This window comes from Mustelus asterias, chromosome 20, assembly GCF_964213995.1.
Source record: "Mustelus asterias chromosome 20, sMusAst1.hap1.1, whole genome shotgun sequence".
NCBI classification, from domain to species: Eukaryota; Metazoa; Chordata; class Chondrichthyes; order Carcharhiniformes; family Triakidae; genus Mustelus; species Mustelus asterias.
Genome location: NC_135820.1, coordinates 8,829,471 through 8,847,696, shown reverse-complemented (window position 1 = coordinate 8,847,696; position 18,226 = coordinate 8,829,471). Strand labels below are relative to the sequence as shown.

General features: G+C 45.2%; 1 protein-coding gene and 1 pseudogene across 1 annotated transcript; both read left to right on the top strand.

Moving 5' to 3' along the window:
* The first annotated feature begins 1,547 nt into the window (after positions 1 to 1,547).
* LOC144508215 (phospholipase A2 inhibitor and Ly6/PLAUR domain-containing protein-like) lies at positions 1,548 to 17,609 on the top strand. The gene is made up of 6 exons (XM_078236031.1): positions 1,548 to 1,763; positions 2,901 to 3,011; positions 7,809 to 7,946; positions 9,611 to 9,754; positions 12,623 to 12,760; positions 16,815 to 17,609. The coding sequence occupies exons 1-6, from the start codon at positions 1,715 to 1,717 to the stop codon at positions 17,009 to 17,011; spliced, it is 777 nt and encodes a 258-aa protein (XP_078092157.1). The 5' UTR covers positions 1,548 to 1,714; the 3' UTR covers positions 17,012 to 17,609.
* LOC144508814 (U2 spliceosomal RNA) lies at positions 13,653 to 13,828 on the top strand (annotated as a pseudogene).
* Positions 17,610 to 18,226: the final 617 nt, after the last annotated feature.

Sequence of the window (18,226 nt, the reverse complement as noted above, 5' to 3'; positions counted from 1 at the left end):
TTGCTTTGTACAGGTTGCTGTGCCGGAATCAACGCGTTTCATATTTCATTTTGAACAGGGATGGCGGTTGTTTTTGATCTTTTTAAATGGAATGTCTAAACAGCCTCCTAACTTCTGCAGCTATTTATTTTCCCTGTACATGTTCCCTTAGTGAAAAGCCACATTACTCCTGTTGATTTTTTTACTGGAAACTACAGCTTCCCATACCGAGGATCAAATTGAGAAAGTTCTGTTTAATCAGAAGCTGGGGAGTTAAAATCTATGTGAAGGCAAATAGCTACCCATTTATAACCTTGGATAAGTAACTGCAAAACATTCCCTGTATAAATTCCGACTTCCCAATCAGTAAAATGTACACCAATTGCAAACTGAATAAAGGCAAAATACTGCGGATGCTGGAATCTGAAACAAAAAATGCAAAATCTCTGCAGGTCTGCCAGCATCTGTTGGGAGAGAATAGAGCCATTGAGTCATCCAGACTCAAAACGTTGGTTCTGTTATCTTTCAATAGATGCTGTCTGACCTGTTGCGATTTTCCAGCAATTTCTGTTTTTGTTGCGAACTGAATACATTTACTACAGAAGTCTGCCATCAACTGGACAAGTTGAGAGAATTATGAATCACGAACTGCGGAATCATAAGGATTGAATAATTGACAAGTAAATCTTAGGCAATGAAGAGTTAAACAGCGAAGATCTTTAGAATTAAGCATCAGTTGTGAATGAATCAGAAGGTGGGGCATCAAAACATCTGCAGTTCTGTCAAATATTTCTTCACGATTAATCTTGCGACAGAGATCAGGACAATTAAAAGTCATGAAACTGTGAATCAAATTGTGTGCATTCTAAAATCTGGTCACCGAATGTGAATGAGCAAGGCAGGATTGATAAACTGAAATGGAATTAATTATGTTAATGAAAACTGGCAGCTTTCCGTACTGAGGGTTCAAATTCTGATAATACAGTTTAATCGTAAACTGGGGAATCAAAATCTTCACAATTAGTTCAAATAATAATCAATGGTGAATTTGATGTTGGAGAACGCAATAATCAATAAGACTGCAGATGCTAAATGTGATTTACAGCTTTCTGAATGTTGACTTGAATAAGAACATAAGAACATAAGAATACTTTTAACATTTCATGTTATCCAATCCTACACCTCGGCTCAGTTTGACGAACGGTTAAGATTAAAACCATTTGCAGCTCACTCTCCTGATCATCTGTCAGACCATTAAACATCCCAGCCAATCTTAAACCATTTTCTCTGATCCTTTAATATCCCAGCCGGGTGTGACGAATATCAACGTGTCCCTGCTTCTTTTTTCTTGTTTTCTTTTCCTTTGTTTAATGTTTGTCTGTTTATTTTGTGCTGTCAACAATTGGCAGGCATCATAACTTCACAGATTATCCCGTGGTCTCCATGGATATAACCACAGCAGAATATTTGAGCAATGCAAATGGCTATGAGTCACGTTATATTTTTTAATTTGTAATTTCACAATGATGACCAGAGAGATTTGAATGGCGTGTCACCTCCCGTATGTCACTGACCTGTTGGTATAAAATGAGGGCAGGAGTAACATAGGAAGTGTTGCGTGGTGAGCTTTGACAGCCCTTGTGCAGATTCCAGGCCTCTGCCTCAGAACAAAGGCCCCTCTCTGACTGAGATCAGTGCACTATCATTGCAAAGTTCAGCAAGGCAAAAAGAGAAAATGAAGCTGTTTTGTGTTTTTGCCATCATCTGCACTTCTCTGATTGAAGGTGAGACTGTTGATTTGTTTAACTGGTTATCGAGACGTTTATGATACTAAGGTTGATGGATGAGACAGTGGTTGTCTACATTTGTGTTATGGGGTCCGCCATATATCTACACATCACCCAGATCAAAGAAAGACTCCCGCTTTCATTGTAGAATCAATTTGTCCACCAGAAGTTCTTCAAATCCCAATAGGGGCGACACGGTGGCACAGTGATTAGCACAGCTGCCTCACAGCACCAGGAACCCAGGTTCAATTCCGTCCTTGTTCACTGTCTGTGTGGCACTTTCTCCCCGTGTCTGCATGGGTCCCTCGGAGTGCTCTGGTGTCCTCCCAGAGTCCAATGATGTGCGGGTTAGGTTGATTGGCCATGCTAAAATTGACCCTCGTGTCATGGGGATTAGCAGGGTAAATGTGTGGGGCTACGGCAATAGGACCTGGGTGGGATTGTGGCCGGTACAGACTCAATGGGTTGAAAGGCCTTCTTCCGTGCTGCTCTCTCTCGCTCAATGCGAGAGGCATTTTTGAGGGAAGAAACAAGATATTCTGTGGTGATGCTTGTCCCTAGCACAAACCACCCTGAACATTCCACTTCAGGGGCAGCTACAGAGGGACATGAGGGAGAAAATAATAGAACTGGTAGCTTGAGCTGAGCAGGGGATTGCGGTAGGCTATCGTATTTCAAGAAACCCACCCAGGAGCAATAGTATGCTTCTTTGCCAGAAATGCTGCCGGAAACAGTGCAATTTGCATCTGGCATTACCTGCTTTTCTTTCTTCGCCTCCTATTACTGAATGAAACTGTGAATGCTCTGGCTCTTTGTAAAGTAATGTGTCTGCATGTCTTGAGTAGAGATGGCATTCAGCCACTGGTCTAAAAAACTTGAAACAAATGATCCATTGCTAATTAAACAATAGTATCATTTTTCGCTTGGAATTGAGATGAAATGAATGTTATTTTCATCGACTATATTGAATAACTGTAATCAGATGATGTGAGTCTGTGTTCTGAAAGCTCAGAGAAATGCCTTCAAAACTATTGAACAGATATGATCTCAGGAGGGATTATTGGCAGGAGCCGAGAGCGCCGCGCATTGAAAGTCAGAAAGTGACTGAAATGTTCTAACTCTTTTTTTTCATAGTGCAATCTCTGACATGCAATTCCTGCTCCGGACCTCCATGCGTATTGGTTTCAACAACTTGTGCTTCAACCGTAGCCAATTGTGAGACAATTTCGACCACGTTAAGTATAGGTAATGCCACTTATCAAAAAATAGCATTTCAATAATGTTTGAAATTGTGATTCTGATAAAAGTTGTTAATGGATTTAGAAACGTCGTCACTCTTTCTAGCCTGGTGATCAATCAACGATAATTACATGAAAGATAAGTCCGACATGACCCCAGATAACCTTAGGCTGCACTCCTATGAATTGACTGGTGTTGATTTAACCTGAGGATCACTACACCAGAGGCAAGGGGCAAGTTTGTGGAGGCGAGACCTTCATGAATAACCTCAACTTGTAAAGTAATTGAACCCGCTCTGTGGACGTCACTAACCACCTGTCCAGCCAAATACAGCAAAATCAACGGAGACAATGAATAGACCTCAGACTGGGGGCCCTATTTTACCATTGACGGGCGCGAAAACGTGGTAAAGTCGGGTGTGAGGCCATTAACGTAATCCGCGCCCACATCTGCGCAAATGCCCACTTTACTGAGACCCGGGAAAGGCGGCGATTTGATTTGCGCCCGAATTCATTTAAATTGAATTAATGAACTGCCCGTCCAACTTTATCAACATTTCCCCCTTTACCACCGCATTCGCTGATCCGGAATTGCGCTAAAATGAACCTGCTGAATAAAAGTCTGAATCGAGCGCTCCAGCTGCTGAAGTGCGAATTCAGAGCCCCCAACGAATCTCTGACTCAGATCGGTGGTGGGGGCGGAAGGGAGGCGGGCCTGATCATTCTCTGGTGGTAGGGAGGGAAGGAGGAGGAGGCGGGTCAGATGTATCTCTGGTGGGGAGGGGGAAGGAGGACCGATCGTTGTCTGGTGGAGGGGGGGGGGCAATCGTTGTCTGATTGGGGGTGGAGGGCCGATCGTTGTCTGGTTCTGGTGGGGGGGGGGGGAGAGCGGTGAGGGAGGCAGGCCAGATCATTCTCTGGTGAGGGGGCCGGGAGGGAGGAGGAGGCGAGTCAGAAGTTCCTCGGCGGGGGGGAGGAGCGAGGACAGATCAGTCTCTGGGGGGTGGGGGGGGGGGCGGGGGTGAATGAGGCCAGATCATTCTCTGGGGTTGGGAGGGGGGCGGGGGGAGTGAGACCAGATGATTCTCTGAAGGGGAGGGGGGGGGAGTGAGGCCAGATCATTCTCTGGGAGGGGGGGGAACAGGGGGGTGGGGCCAGATCATTCTCTAGGGGTGGTGGGGGGGGGGGTGAGGCCAGATCATTCTCTGGGGGGGAGGCGGGTAAGATGGATCTCTGGCAGGGGGGGTCCGCTGCTGCTCTGCGGGTGATCGGTGGAGGGGGAAGGGGGCAGAGGGTCGCGATCGGTCTGGGTAGCGGTGGGGGGGGGGGGAGTGGATAAAGGCGACAGTGATGTCTGTGGGGGCCATCGCTCCCGCTTTGCACTCCCGGGCTGCTTTCTCCGCTTTCTGCGGCCCGGCAGTGATCTGACACAGGCGCGCTTTTTCAAATTGTTTTCTAACTGCGCAAGCACAGTTCAGATCTCTGATCGTTTCGGGTGTGCTAAGCCCCGCCAACAGTGCGAATTGGACCCGCGATGTTTTTTTCAGGCTGAGTGCATATGGGGGCGCCTGGGAACAGATTTCCAAGTCGGATCTGAATTGTGTCCAGATTCAGCATTCAGAATGAAAATGATAAAATCAGGCCCTGCGTGTTATATCGCCTATTGGTAGAATGCATGGAGTGCTCAGAGGGTCAGAAACCTGTCTTGTTATCATAATTCTTCAATAAAGTTTCTGGAGCAACTGCGGCACTATAATTAGATCCAGAGGCAGGGAGGGGCGGGAAACTATGATTTTTAAACCAGGAAATCAGCGGTCAGACAAGGAGTTAGATTTATTGAGATCAGTGACTTCTCATCCTGAATTCAAGATTCCACAGAGCCCTAGAAGCAGATCTAAATATAATTTTCAAGAGGGAATTGGTTAACAAGTGTCATTAGATGTAATGGCTTTCAGTGGGCATTTAAGAGCGAACCATATTGGCGATGTATTTGCATGTTGCAGGTAGGAAATGTCATGTTTGCACACAGCCTCCTCATTTCCCCATCGCACCATCAACTTAATAGCGCAAAACAAAGTGATTCCCGATTTATTCATGTCCTGTTTTTCATTGGAAACCATTGTCTACGAGAACAAGTACAGAAGCAGTTATGCGTTAGACATCGAACTAGACCCTTCAATCCTGGCCCAGCATTCAATAGGATAAACACTAATCTTCGGCATAGACTCCACTTTACACCTCAGTTTGCTTATTCCATGGCTCACAGATCTGTCTTTAACCTACTCTAAACATGCTGATTGAACCCTCAGCTCCCTGAGATGGAAAGATTTAAAGATTCATGATAGAATTAGTTATTTCAAATTTAATTCCTAATTAGTGTTTTGACTATATTCTAGATTGTCCAGCAGATTTAAAAAATCTGTACTCTGCCTAGGACGTCAGAAACTTACATGTTTAAATGAGTTCGTTAGGCTTTTCGATCCCCACATTCGAGATTCCCAGTAGCTGCACTGCTCTCCACAAACACACCTCAGCTCCGCCGCTCCCCGAGCTCCTGTTCCCATTTTCTCGTGTACCTTTTCTGAACCCACACGTCTAGGCTCGCCTGGGCACCCAGGGTAATCTCCGCAGGACCATCCCTAGGTCACCAGGTTCCCGGGCATCTTCTCGCCATCTCAGTTCCGTCCAAGGTCAGTGCAGTGCTCAATGGGAGGAGAACATTGCAGACAGGAGAAGGAATACAAATAACACAGGAAATAGAGGCAAGCGTGAGTCATAGAATCACAGAAGAATCATAGAAACCCTACAGTGCAGAAGGAGGCCATTCGGCCCATCGAGTCTGCACCGACCACAATCCCACCCAGGCCCTACCCCCATATCCCTACATATTTACCCGCTAATCCCTCTAACCTACACATCTCAGGACACTAAGGGGCAATTTTGGCATGGCCAATCAACCTAACCAGCACATCCTTGGACTGTGGAAGGAAACCGGAGTACCCGGAGGAAACCCACGCAGACACGAGGAGAATGTGCAAACTCCACACAGATAGTGACCCAAGCCGGGAATCGAACCCGGGACCCTGGAGCTGTGAAGCAGCAGTGCTAACCACTGTGCTACCGTGCCACCCATCCGAGTCATCCGGCTCTTCAAGCCTGCTCGCCATCCAATACGATGATAAGTGATCTATGCTGGCCTCATTTTCATATCTATGTCATTTCCCCATAGCCATCTATTCATTGATCTATCAAGTATGTATCCACCTCCACTTTAAATACTTCCAAAGATTCAGCCTCCATTTCCGTTTGGGGCAGAGAATTCTGGAGATTCACAACCCTGTGCGAGAAGAAATTTCTGCGCACCTCAGTTTTCAATGACCATGTAGCTCTGTCCCCTTGTTCAAGACATTCCCACTCGTCAAAACGTCTTACCATCTTCCCTGGGAAGCCCCCTCAGTATCTTACATGATTGAATAAGGTAGCCCTCATTCTTCTAAACTACAAGGAGCACAAACCCAGGTAACATAGTCTCTTGACAGAACAACACTCTCATCCCAGGAATTAGCCTGGTGAATCTCATTTGGACTGCCTCCACTGTTACTCTGTCCTTTTTAAGGTATGGGGACCAAAACTCTATGCAACGTTACAGCTGAAGCCTCAATAGCATCCTTTGCAATTGCAACAATATTTTTAACGCCAACTTGCAATAAAGGTCAAAGGCCGTTTGCCTTCTTAACAGCTTGTTGGACTTGCTTGATAGGCGTTTGTGATTCATGAACTAAAATGCCTAAATCCTTCTGTACTTCACTCACCTGCAGTCGCTCTCCATTGAGATAATAATCTGCCGTTTAATCTTCTGACCAAAGTGCATGACCTCATACTTCCCACATTCTGCTCCATTTGCTCGGTTTTCGCCCAGTTGCCTACTGTATCCACATCCCATTGCAGAATCACAGTACCCTCATCACAACATGGCCTTCCACATATCTTTGTATAATCGGCAAATTTGGAAACATTACATTCTGTTCATTCCTCCAGGCCATGAATGTAAATAGTGAACAATTGTTGGCCAAGAACTGGCCACTCGGCCCCTCGACCACGCTCTGTCGGTCCATAACATCATGATTCATCTGATTGTATCCTCAACTCCCACATTCCAAGCTCACCTTGATAATAGTTACCCGAACCTCCCCACCCCAAATCAGAATCCATCTCGCTTTGACATAGAAACAAAAACATTCAAAGGACAACACCTCGGTGTTACCCAGCGGAGCAGTTGAAAATGTAACCGGGAGCCCGATGAACAGGGGAGGTAGGGATGCCGAGCAGAGAGTATCAACAGAAACAAGGAGGCAGGAGTGGGAATGGGGCGGGGAGGGGGGGGTGGGTTCAGAGGGTGGGCGGGGGTGTCCAGGGATGACAGTTAGGGATAGAGGAGCCCACCCCTGTTGATACCTCAAGCTTGGCCCAATGGCTGACTTTTCAAAATGTATTAATGTTGAACGTTTTCGCAAATTTGAAACTAATTGAAGAAGTGCCGTAACTATCCTGCAATACTTACCATCATTTTAAAACACAAACCTGCTATTGAGCTGGACACTGCAAGAAGAGGCCCCTGCTCTTCATGCTGGTGCGGACTTAGCTTTCTAGCAATGAAACAGCCAGGTGGGGTTTATGTTTCCTTCCCACCCTATGCTCACTTGCACGACCAAAATATTTTCACCTCACAATCTTACTGAAAGAATTCCATGAAAAGGAGGAATATTTATCAAAGTATATTTATCCAAACTGTGTTTCTTTACAGGGGCTCTCGAAACCTCGACAGTAATACAAACATGTGAGATAAACGGTGACTCCTTTTCTTTCAAGAGTGACTTTCTTTCTTTCGTGAGGCAGAGCACGTTCTGCGTCACTGATCTGTGTAATACACAGACCACACCAGGTAATGTGTCAGTTTATGATTCTGTCAGATGCAATCGTGTTATTTCATTGGTTACTTATCTGTACTTCCCCGTCATCATCGTGACACTGTCTGTTGCTGCTGTCCGCTTCCTAAACGTGTGAACTCCCTGTCCAAAGCTCCCTGCTTCTTCCCCATCTCAACATCTTGAGACCTAGTTCTCTGATCAAGCATGTGGTTTCCTGTCGTAAAATTCGAATCAGTCATTCAGTGTGAATCGTAATTTGATCAAACCTGCTATGGAACCCTTTGGGTGATGCTCCAGCGGCCCATAGCTTGTCCTTTCCGAGGGCCCATTCTCGGGAAACCCCACTGAAACCCCGCTCTTCCCCAGACAAGGAGTGTGAGGGAATTCCTTGGGGAGTTGAAACGTCCGATGGACAATTGAATTGGACCCATCCAATACTCTGAGTGAAAAGGGGAGAAAAGGAATCTTGAAAAGCTAAAATAATTCAATCCACTTCTACCTTCCGCCTAAATATAGTACTGCTATTCTCCTGCTCACCGAAGGATCTTGCTGACTCCCACCAGAATCATCTGCAAAATCCCCAAACTCCCCCTACATCACACTCCCTCCCCCGCATACCAACAACCACTCTCCAGAATACCTGACTAACTCCCGACACAACGATCCCCACCTTCCCCCTGATCCACCCGCCACCCCATCTCACTACAATCCATCAGCTTGCCATGCTCACTATCCCCTACTCACCTCCCAGTCCAATCGCCTCACGACCAACTTGAACCCCCCTCTCCCACTGACCGCCCTACCATTCCACAGATCTGCTCGTACCTCCCCCTGCCCACAAGTGACAACCCAATTCCATTGCCACTGACTATTTGATCTTCCACAGACCAGCACTTCCCCATTGGCAACCCAATTCACCACTCCAACCCCATACTGACCATCTGATCCTCCACAGACTGGCTCGCTTCACACTGACAACTCAATTCCCCCCAACTGGCCACTGGCCCAGGCACTTAGCATATGAACCCATACATAGAACATAGAACATTGCAGCTCAGTACAGGCCCTTCGGCTCTCGATGTTGCACCGACCAGTGAAAACAATCTAAAGCCCATCTAACCTACACTATTCCAATATCATCCATATGTTTATCCAATGACCATTTAAATGCCCTTAATGTTGGCGAGTCCACTACTGCTGCAGGCAGGGCATTCCACGCCCTTACTACTCTCTGAGTGAAGAACCTACCTCTGACATCTGTCCTACATCTATCACCCCTCAATTTAAAGCCATGTCCCCTCATGCTAGCTATCACCATCCGAGGAAAAAGGCTCTCACTATCCACCCTATCTGATCCTCTGATCATCTTGTATGCCTCTATTAAGTCACCTCTTAACCTTCTTCTCTCTAACGAAAACAACCTCAAGACCCTAAGCCTTTCCTCATCAGACCTTCCCACCATACCAGGCAACATCCCAGTAAATCTCCTCTGTCCCCTTTCCAATGCTTCCACATTCTTCCTATAATGCGGTGACCAGAACTGTACGCAATACTCTAAGTGCGGCCGCACCAGAGTTTTGTACAAGTGAATTTTGTACAAATTTTGTACGCACAAATGAAGACCTGGTCCCCCAGTGACCACCCAACCAGCTGTTGTTTATTTTGCTTTTCATTGCAGATCCTCCCAATCTGACCGAGAATGGACTGCAATGTTATGAGTGTCTGGCCAATGATGAAAAGGACTGCACGAGCACTCAGAAAGTGGTGAAGTGTGTGGGCGATCAGAATGCGTGTTTGTCTGGATCAGGCACACAGAGCTTGTGTATGTGTAACATTTTTTCTTCCACTATCCGAATCTCCCCATTCCTGTTGTTCAACATTGAGGCTTGTCCACATTTTTTCGGCAATTCCAACTAAAATCATTTCACTCATCATAAAATGACTTAACTGGCCCGACATATTTGACCAGGGCTCAGCTAGGCTGAGGTGGGCCACTGGCAGAAATGGTACCGAAAAGGTCCATTCGGCCATCTTACTTTTGCAGTGTAAGTGAAGGAGATAGTCAATTTGTTCCAAGCTCTTTGCAGTCTCTTTCTATCCTGTAAATTCCCCCCACCTCACTTGGCTATGCCGCTATCCTCTGGATCTGGTTGCAGCCATAGGAGAACATGAGATTGTGCGAAAGGGGACACTGGACCATATAGATGTCAGAACAGCAGTGGCCATTTAGCACATTGAGTCTGCTTTGCCATTCTAGGAGATCATGGCTGGTTGGATATAATCCTTAATTCCCACTTTCCCACATTATCCACACCACCCTTGATCCGCTTGCTGATTAAAAATCTGTCTCTCTCAGTCTGGCTCATACTTAACGACCCAACCTCTACAGCTGCCTACAGTAAATAATTCCACCGATTCACTACGCTCTGAGAGAATAAATGGCTGATCAATTTTGTTAAATGCATGCGACTTCTTACTCTGAGATCACTCCCAATGGTCCTCGACTCTATCACAAGGGTTCAGCATCGACCCTGTCAAGCACCCTGAAATAACTGTTCACAGTATTCCAGGTGTGGTCTCATTAGTGCCTTGGTAGATTTATCAAGACATGCCTATTTTTCATACTCCACTCCCTTTGAAGTAAAAACCAACTTTCTATTTGGCTTCCCTGTTAACTGCTGAAATTGCATGCCACCTTTTAATGTGATTTATGCACCAGGAACTCCAAGTCCATTTGTGCTGCAGCTTTCTGCAGGCTTACACCATTTAAATAATATGCAGCTCCTTCATTCCTCCTACCAAATTCGGAACTTTACATTTTCCTACATGATATTCCATCAACCAAGTTGTTTGCCCACTCACCTGACCCGTTCATATCCCCCTTAAAATCTTTGTGTCACCCTCATCACTTGCCTTGCTACCTATAATTATCCACAGACTTTGCAATCGTGCATTCACTTCCAGCATCCAAATCATTAATACATGTTGTAAATAGCTGTGGCCCCAACAAGTATCCCTGTGATACTCCACGAATTACAGGTTGCCAGCCTGAAAATGCCCCTCATACCAACTCTCTGTCTTCTATCAGTTAGCCAATCCTCCGGCCGTGCTAATATTCTACATTCAATAGAAGGGGTCCTTGTCCTTTTCAGTAGACCTTTGTGCTCTAACTTTTGTTTTGGGGAAATGTTCAACTCGTCATGTTACTGTTGGAAGGGTTTGCGTCAGCACTTTGACGGGGGGATGGGCTCGGGTCAATGTGATCACAGATTCTTCCTCATTCCTGGCTTTACATTCTTAATTATCGGTGTTGCTGCAGCACATTAAACACTGGGTCTCCCTTTTCGAAACATCAGTCAATTTAGTTACCAACATTGGTCACCTTGCAACCCGATCCAACCCAATGATCTGTGCCTGTGCCATCCATTCTCGTTCTTGCTGCAAATGCTCTTCACATGAAAGTTCCAATGCTTTTCACCGAAACCTAAATTCACTTTTGCTTGTGAGACCTGTTTTGTGTGAAACTTGGGTGGTCCGGAGTCACAGTGGTTAGCACTGCTGCCTCACAGCACTAGGGTTCCAGATTTGCTTCCCAGCTTGGCTCACTGTCTGTGTGGAGTCTGCACGATCTCCCCGTGTCTGCGTGGGTTTCCTCCGGGTGCTCCAGTTTCCTCCCAAAGTCTAAAAGACATGCTGATTAGGTGCATGGGCCATGTTAAATGCTCCCTCATTGTATCCGTATAGATGCCAGAATGTGATGGCTGGGGGAATTTTGCAGTAACTTCACTGCAGTGCTACGGTAAGCCTACTTGTGACACTAATAAATAAACTCTAATCTAAATCTGGCTATGTTAATACTGGCACAGTTTCACCATTGCTATTTTTTCCATATTTGATGTTGAGCATGTAACATCCCTAGAGTACAGCCCACACTCTCGGAGAGCACCGACTCTCTGAAAGATCATCTATTCCCGAGACAGCGTGCATAACCTACACACCCCTGGTGTAATATTTGGATTGTGGGAGGAAACCGGAGCACCAGGGGGAAACTCACGCAAAGGCCAAACAGAAATTCACTCAAGGCCGGACTCGAACCCGAGTCCCTGGCGCTGTGAGGCAGCAGTGGACACTATGTCACCATGGACACTGGACATTGGAAAGAGAGGCAGTGAGGATAATATAGAAACAAATCAGGAAGGTCAAAGCCCAGGAACCATGGCATCCATAGAATCACTACTGTGCAGAAAGATGGCATTCGGGCCATCCAGTCTGCACCAACTCTCCAAAAGAGTATTTTACCTGGACCCCGCCAGCCCTATCCCCGAACCCCTTCCAAGTAGGATCCATCTATTCCACTTTATCCATGCATTTTTAGACAGCCAGGAAGCAATTTAGTAATTAAGTTTGAAGGGCTGTGAACGAGCTATTGCATATTCAGATAAGAGACCGAAAGCAAAGAGCAGTGATGGCTCCTTCTTGCCTGTCAGACGGGACATAGCCAGTTATCACAATAGATGAAATAAACCTAAAGATGGGTGAACAAAATAACTCAATATAAAATGCCTGGATGGACAAGCAAATCTAACTAATTTACTCACACCATTTGAACTGCACTTGGATAATGAAAGATGATTTTTTTGTCATATCTGCCAATTGTACTAAAGGTAAACTGCATTTTGTTTGTTTGCAGTCGGGACAAATCCTATTTTCGTCAAAGGATGTGCTTCTACTAATTTATGCGCAAAGGCGATCGATTTGTCAATCTTTTCTATAAATCTGACACCTCTACCCACGTGCTGTGAGACGAATCTGTGCAATACTGCAAATGGTAATGGCTAAACACGGGAAGTAGTGTACCTCAGTGCTGGTTCCTGCCTATCACGGGAAACCACAGAGTAGATGGTATCCTGGGTGTGCATCACTCCCATACGACCTGAGGGTGGGAATTTGTTGATCGTCCATTCCCCCTTCTCAGATCTTGAATCAACCAATCCCTAGAATGATCCAGAAATGCAACGTCTTTGGCCCCTTATCCCAATAAACCAGTACACCCGATCTTGCTGCAATTCCCCCAATAGCTTTTTACACTCCATCCTGTAAAATATTTAACTATTTTCTCTTGAATGTTCACCTTGAAGCTGCTCAACAATGAAGAATCTTGGACCCTCGAGAGCAAAAGAATGGAAAAGATATGCAACCTGCATTACTCCTAATCTCATTCAGAAATCATAGAATCCCTACAATGCAGAAGGAGACCATTCAGCCCATCAAGTCTGCACAGGCTCATCTTACCCAGGTCCAATCATCATAGTCCCACATACTTACTCCGCTATGCTGGGACACTAAGGGACAATTTAGCATGACCAATATAGCTAACTTGCTTCTCGGCCAAGATCAAGTGTAGTATGGATTGGATGCTGCACTTGGTTGAGGTCATTGGGTTACATTGAAGCTTCATATGTTTCATATGAAGCAATTTTTAAAAGCGGCATCTCGGCCTTTTGGCTAAGATGCAAATGAGCTCAAGCCTTGGAGGAGGAACCTCCCCCTTCTCCAATCAGCTTCGCTCATGTAGATCGGACCCAGGACAGGGTGATTTGGTCGCTCGCCCTGTCTTGTCAGCCTGGATCGGGAATGTCTCAACTTGTTGAGACTTTGAATTGGATTTGATTTGATTGAATTGGAAAAGTAACAAAAAAAAACTTGCACATATTTGGACTATCGCTTCTCGGCCTTTTGGCTAAGATCAAGTGTAGTATGGATTGGATGCTGCACTTGGTCGAGGTCATTGGGTTGCATTTAAGCTTCATATTCATATGAAGCAATTTTTAAAAGTGGCATCTCAGCCTTTTGGCTAAGATGCAAATGAGATCAAGCCTTGGAGGAGGCAACCTCCCCCTTCTCCAATCAGCTTGGCTCATGTAGATCAGGCCCAAGACAGGTGTGAAGACCCTGTCTTGTCAGCTTGGATCGGAAATGTCTCAACTTGTTGAGACTCTGAATTGGACTTGATTTGATTGAATTGGAAAAGTATAAAAAAATAAAAAAAACTTGCACATATTTGGACTGTGGGAAGAAACCAGATTACCTGGAAGAAAACCACACAGACGCAGGGAGAATGTCCACTTAGACAGTCACCCAAGGTCGAATTGAATCTGGGCCCCTGGCCCTGTGAGGCATCAGTGCTAACCACTATGCCACAATGCCGCCCAGATTCCCTTCCCTGAAAAGTTGACCCCGTGTTATTGACTCCGCAGTCAGGGAGACACATTCATCCATTCCAACTCTGTGAAACCCTTTGAGAATGCTTCACCATTTGAAGAGATTGCCTCCCATTTTCCCCGAGTCAAAACATCTTGGCCCATTTTTCAAAGTCAGGCCCTGTTATTCAACATTTTTGGCAAAGAAGAAGACAGAAAGTCAATCTCTCTTCAGCATTTGACACCTTCATAAAGTAGCGGAATAACACATGTGGTTGCACCCAACTCTGTAACTGAACCGTTGGTACCAGCTGGGCTGAAATGAACCATTAAACGATGTCAGGAACGTAACCGACCCTTAAGTAAAACAAACAATGCAAATCAAACATAGCTTAAAATGTCATTCTGAGGAACTGATAACGCAGCCCGACCCTTGTGGCGCCAATTAATTGTAGAGACCTCAATGTAACAGTGGACACCGTGAGCCCCATCACCAAGGACACCCATTTGCATATAAATACCCCGCGTATTTATTGTCTCAATTCAATAACCAGCTTCTCGCCCCCTCCTGCGCAACGCACACACACACAGACGCACACGCACCACTCCCGCCCACCGCAGGCCGTTTTATCCTTTATAATTAAGGAGTTACATCTTGTTGCAATCTCCACAATTTCAGCTTAATATATATCACATTTCTCCATCTTTTTAGCTCTGATGAAAAACCAAATTGACCCAAACTGTTAAATCCGTTTTCTCTCCTCATAGATGGTGCCCAGCCTGCTGAGCTTCTCCAACTCTGTTCCTGTCTGTGACACTTTAAGTTTGTTGCTGAGAATTCTTTAAAAATAGATGGTGTCATTTTTTTCTGGAAGATTTATGCCGGGTTAACGAGCCTCTCGTTCCCTAATTGCTCCCTCTATTTACAATTGATCATGTCTTTCCATCATTGACAATGTTGCAGGTTCAAGCGAATGCTGGAAATTCATGACCCCCTGCTTCCACTATTTCTGCAGCTACATCTTTTTAAAAAATCCGTTAAGCCATCAGGTCCTGGAAATTTGCGCCTAGTTGTTTTAAATTTTCCCAATAATTTTTCTCTGGTCATGGTAATTACATTATGATACTTACACTCATTGTTGAGCTCAAATCTTACCACGGCAGCTCACGAAGTTCCAATTCACTGAATAAATCTGGAAATACAGACCTACTCTCAATATGGTGCATTTGTGCCCTTCAGAAGAAAACCAAATGACCACTTTCCATCGTTTGGCTGACAGGCGACAGCAGAATTTCGCTCATAACAGTGTCTTCAATAGCCTAACAAGTCCAGGTCAAGTGGCAATGGTCTAACTAGCAATGTCCATATCCCATCGAAAACAAATAATTTAAATAAAATAAAACAAATGACATCTGTTGCTGGAAATCTGAAATTAAAGCAGAAAATGCTGGAAAAGCTCAGCAACTTCTTCATCCATGCTGGCATCGATCCGCCCACCCCCTCCCAACTACCCCAATCCCTCCCCCCCCCCAAGACCCCGCACTCCTGTTAATTGATCCCGTCTGTCTTTCTAAGGGACCAACACTCATTTTAGAAATGCTCAATATTGTTCGGTATCCATTAACCAAACTTTTAAAATTGTTTCTTACACTTCAGGCTAGTTTCACTTGACTCTCATATTTCTTCCCGCTGCATCAATGTTGTTGTAATCACTAACTGCTGGTTCCTAAAACATTTGAAATCCTCAATTTCTCCATAATTCTTCGTCACATGATGGTGCCTTGCAATATTATATGACTCTTAACTTCTTCGGATAAGACAAGGATGGACCTTGCGCAGATTTCTGTCCCAATTGAGCGATTTAAGTTAAAGGCGTGTTTTTTCCTATGAGATTTTCCCGCAGTTTATCTATCATTCACCATGATAGTCTATTCGGTCAATAAATCACAATCAGTTCTCTGACGATGGGTCACACAGGCTCGAAACGTTGGTTCAATTGTCTTTTCTCGGATGCTGTCAGGTCTGATTAGATTTTCGCAGCATTTCCTGTTTTTGTTTCAGATTCCAGCAGCCGCAGTAATTTCCTTTCATCTTTGATCACTAATTTGGAATTTATCTTCTTACGATTAAGATTCAACACCCTCAAACGCAATATAAATATGAGTTGATTTGGACTGAAAGATGTCGCTCTCAAAATTAATATAGAATGTAATTGCGTTGTCATCATCATTTTCCTGCACAGGTCTGTCTGCTATGAAATTGTGAACTAAATCCGAATCATTGTACAATGCCTGATTTAATTAGCCAAAATGAATTTCTCCTTATGTATTCTAAGAAAACATTGTATTATTTGAAACATATTTATTGCATACCCTTCTCCTTATTGAGCAGAATTTTCCCTCTCTCCAGCAGCAAATATATTTAGCCTGGGATATTCTCCCAGACATTTTCTCCCAGACGTTTTCAACCTAATACTGTGACATGGCGTTGAAGGAAACCTCTGGGTTGTTACAAAAACATTAATTTGCAGGCTACATAAAAAGTTGCCTGCGAGAGTTAGTGTCAAATTTATATCGAAGTGCGGGCTTTTGCGCGGGAGAGCAAAGACATACTTAACCAAATTGTTTTCTTTGTTTTCCCCTAACTCTGAAATGGATGAACACCACAAACCCCCACTCAAGCTTCAACCACCGTGCCTCCGACCACCACAACCGTGCCTCCGACCACCACAACCGTGCCTCCGACCACCACAACCGTGCCTCCGACCACCACAACCGTGCCTCCGACCACCACAACCGTGCCTCCGACCACCACAACGGCATCAAGTGACAGTGGCAGTAACGAGTCCGGCAGTGACAGCGGAGGGAGTTCAGATTGAAGACACACGAGGCTCGGTTAGAATCTGTTCCAGTTGGAGGCAGTTTTCTGGGATTACAGAGTCGAGCCTCTGCGTGAGCACTGCTGTGGTGTATCTGCTAATCGCTTTTAATGTGAATCTGTAACTGGCACAATACCAAGGTTATGTTCTCTGTGTGTCGATGCAGGCTGTTAGAATTACGGGGCGGGGGGCAGAGTGGCATTTCCTTCATCTACGTATTTTTCTGCACTGTCAAATCTGCATTAATACTGCTTTGAAACCAGGCTTGTGTCTCTTGTGATCTGTGATGTGAATGCATCTACAGGAGCTGAGTGATGTGGCTGCGTTCACAGGCAGCTCAATGCTGTTGATGTGATTACAGCTCTGATTGAATCAGCATCCTGTAATTGTGTAATAAAATGTACAACGGCAGTTGTAATTGGTCGCCTCGGGAAAGCCAGCAAGGGGTAGATAGTGGGCGCGAGGGGAGGTGGGGAGTTTGGTGCTGGCTAACACAATCGGGACATGATCTGGAGTTGCCGGCTTTGGACTGGGTTAGACACGAGCTTTCGGAGAGCCGCTCCTTCATCAGCTACCAAATAAACCTGTTGGACTTTAACCTGGTGTTGTGAGACTACTTACTGAGATTAGGGACATGTTTAAGGTTTTTTTAAATATAACAGCATGCAGGACAGGTTAAATCCCGAAAGACAGTGGAGCAAGACATAACAGAAAGTTTTCTGCCATCCAGAATCCACATGAGAGGGTATAGCTTGTACTGTAAATAGCAGCCTGAAGTTGAATGTCAGATTAACTCTATCCTGCTTTTATCTTACTAAATCTGTTCCAGAACTGCTATTCTTTTGTCACTTTGTATTCTAGAATCAGATCATCGTTATTATATCGTGGAATTACTACAGTGCATATGGGGGCCATTTGGCCCATCGAGTCTTCACGCACTCTCTGACAGGGTATCTTAGCCAGGCCATCTCCCCCGCTCTATCCTCATACAGTTCCCATGGTTAATCCGTCCAACGGGCATACCTTGGGACACCAGAGGGCAAATTAGCATGGCCAATCCAACTAATCTGCACACGTTTGGACCATGGGAGACAACCGGAGCACCCGGAGGAAATCCACACCGACACAGGAGAATGTACAAACGCCACCTAGGCAGTGACCTAAGGCTGGAATTGAATCTGGGTACCAAGCGCTGTGAGGGAGCAGTGGTTTTAA

Bases quoted from the DNA above. Each gene is read 5' to 3' on its own strand.
- LOC144508215 (XM_078236031.1), top strand. From the start codon at position 1,715: ATGAAGCTGTTTTGTGTTTTTGCCATCATCTGCACTTCTCTGATTGAA. The intron at 3,012-7,808 runs GTAATGCCACTT...GTTTCTTTACAG, and splicing joins TTCGACCACGTTAAGTATAG to GGGCTCTCGAAACCTCGACA. The intron at 12,761-16,814 runs GTAATGGCTAAA...CCCCCACTCAAG, and splicing joins TCTGTGCAATACTGCAAATG to CTTCAACCACCGTGCCTCCG.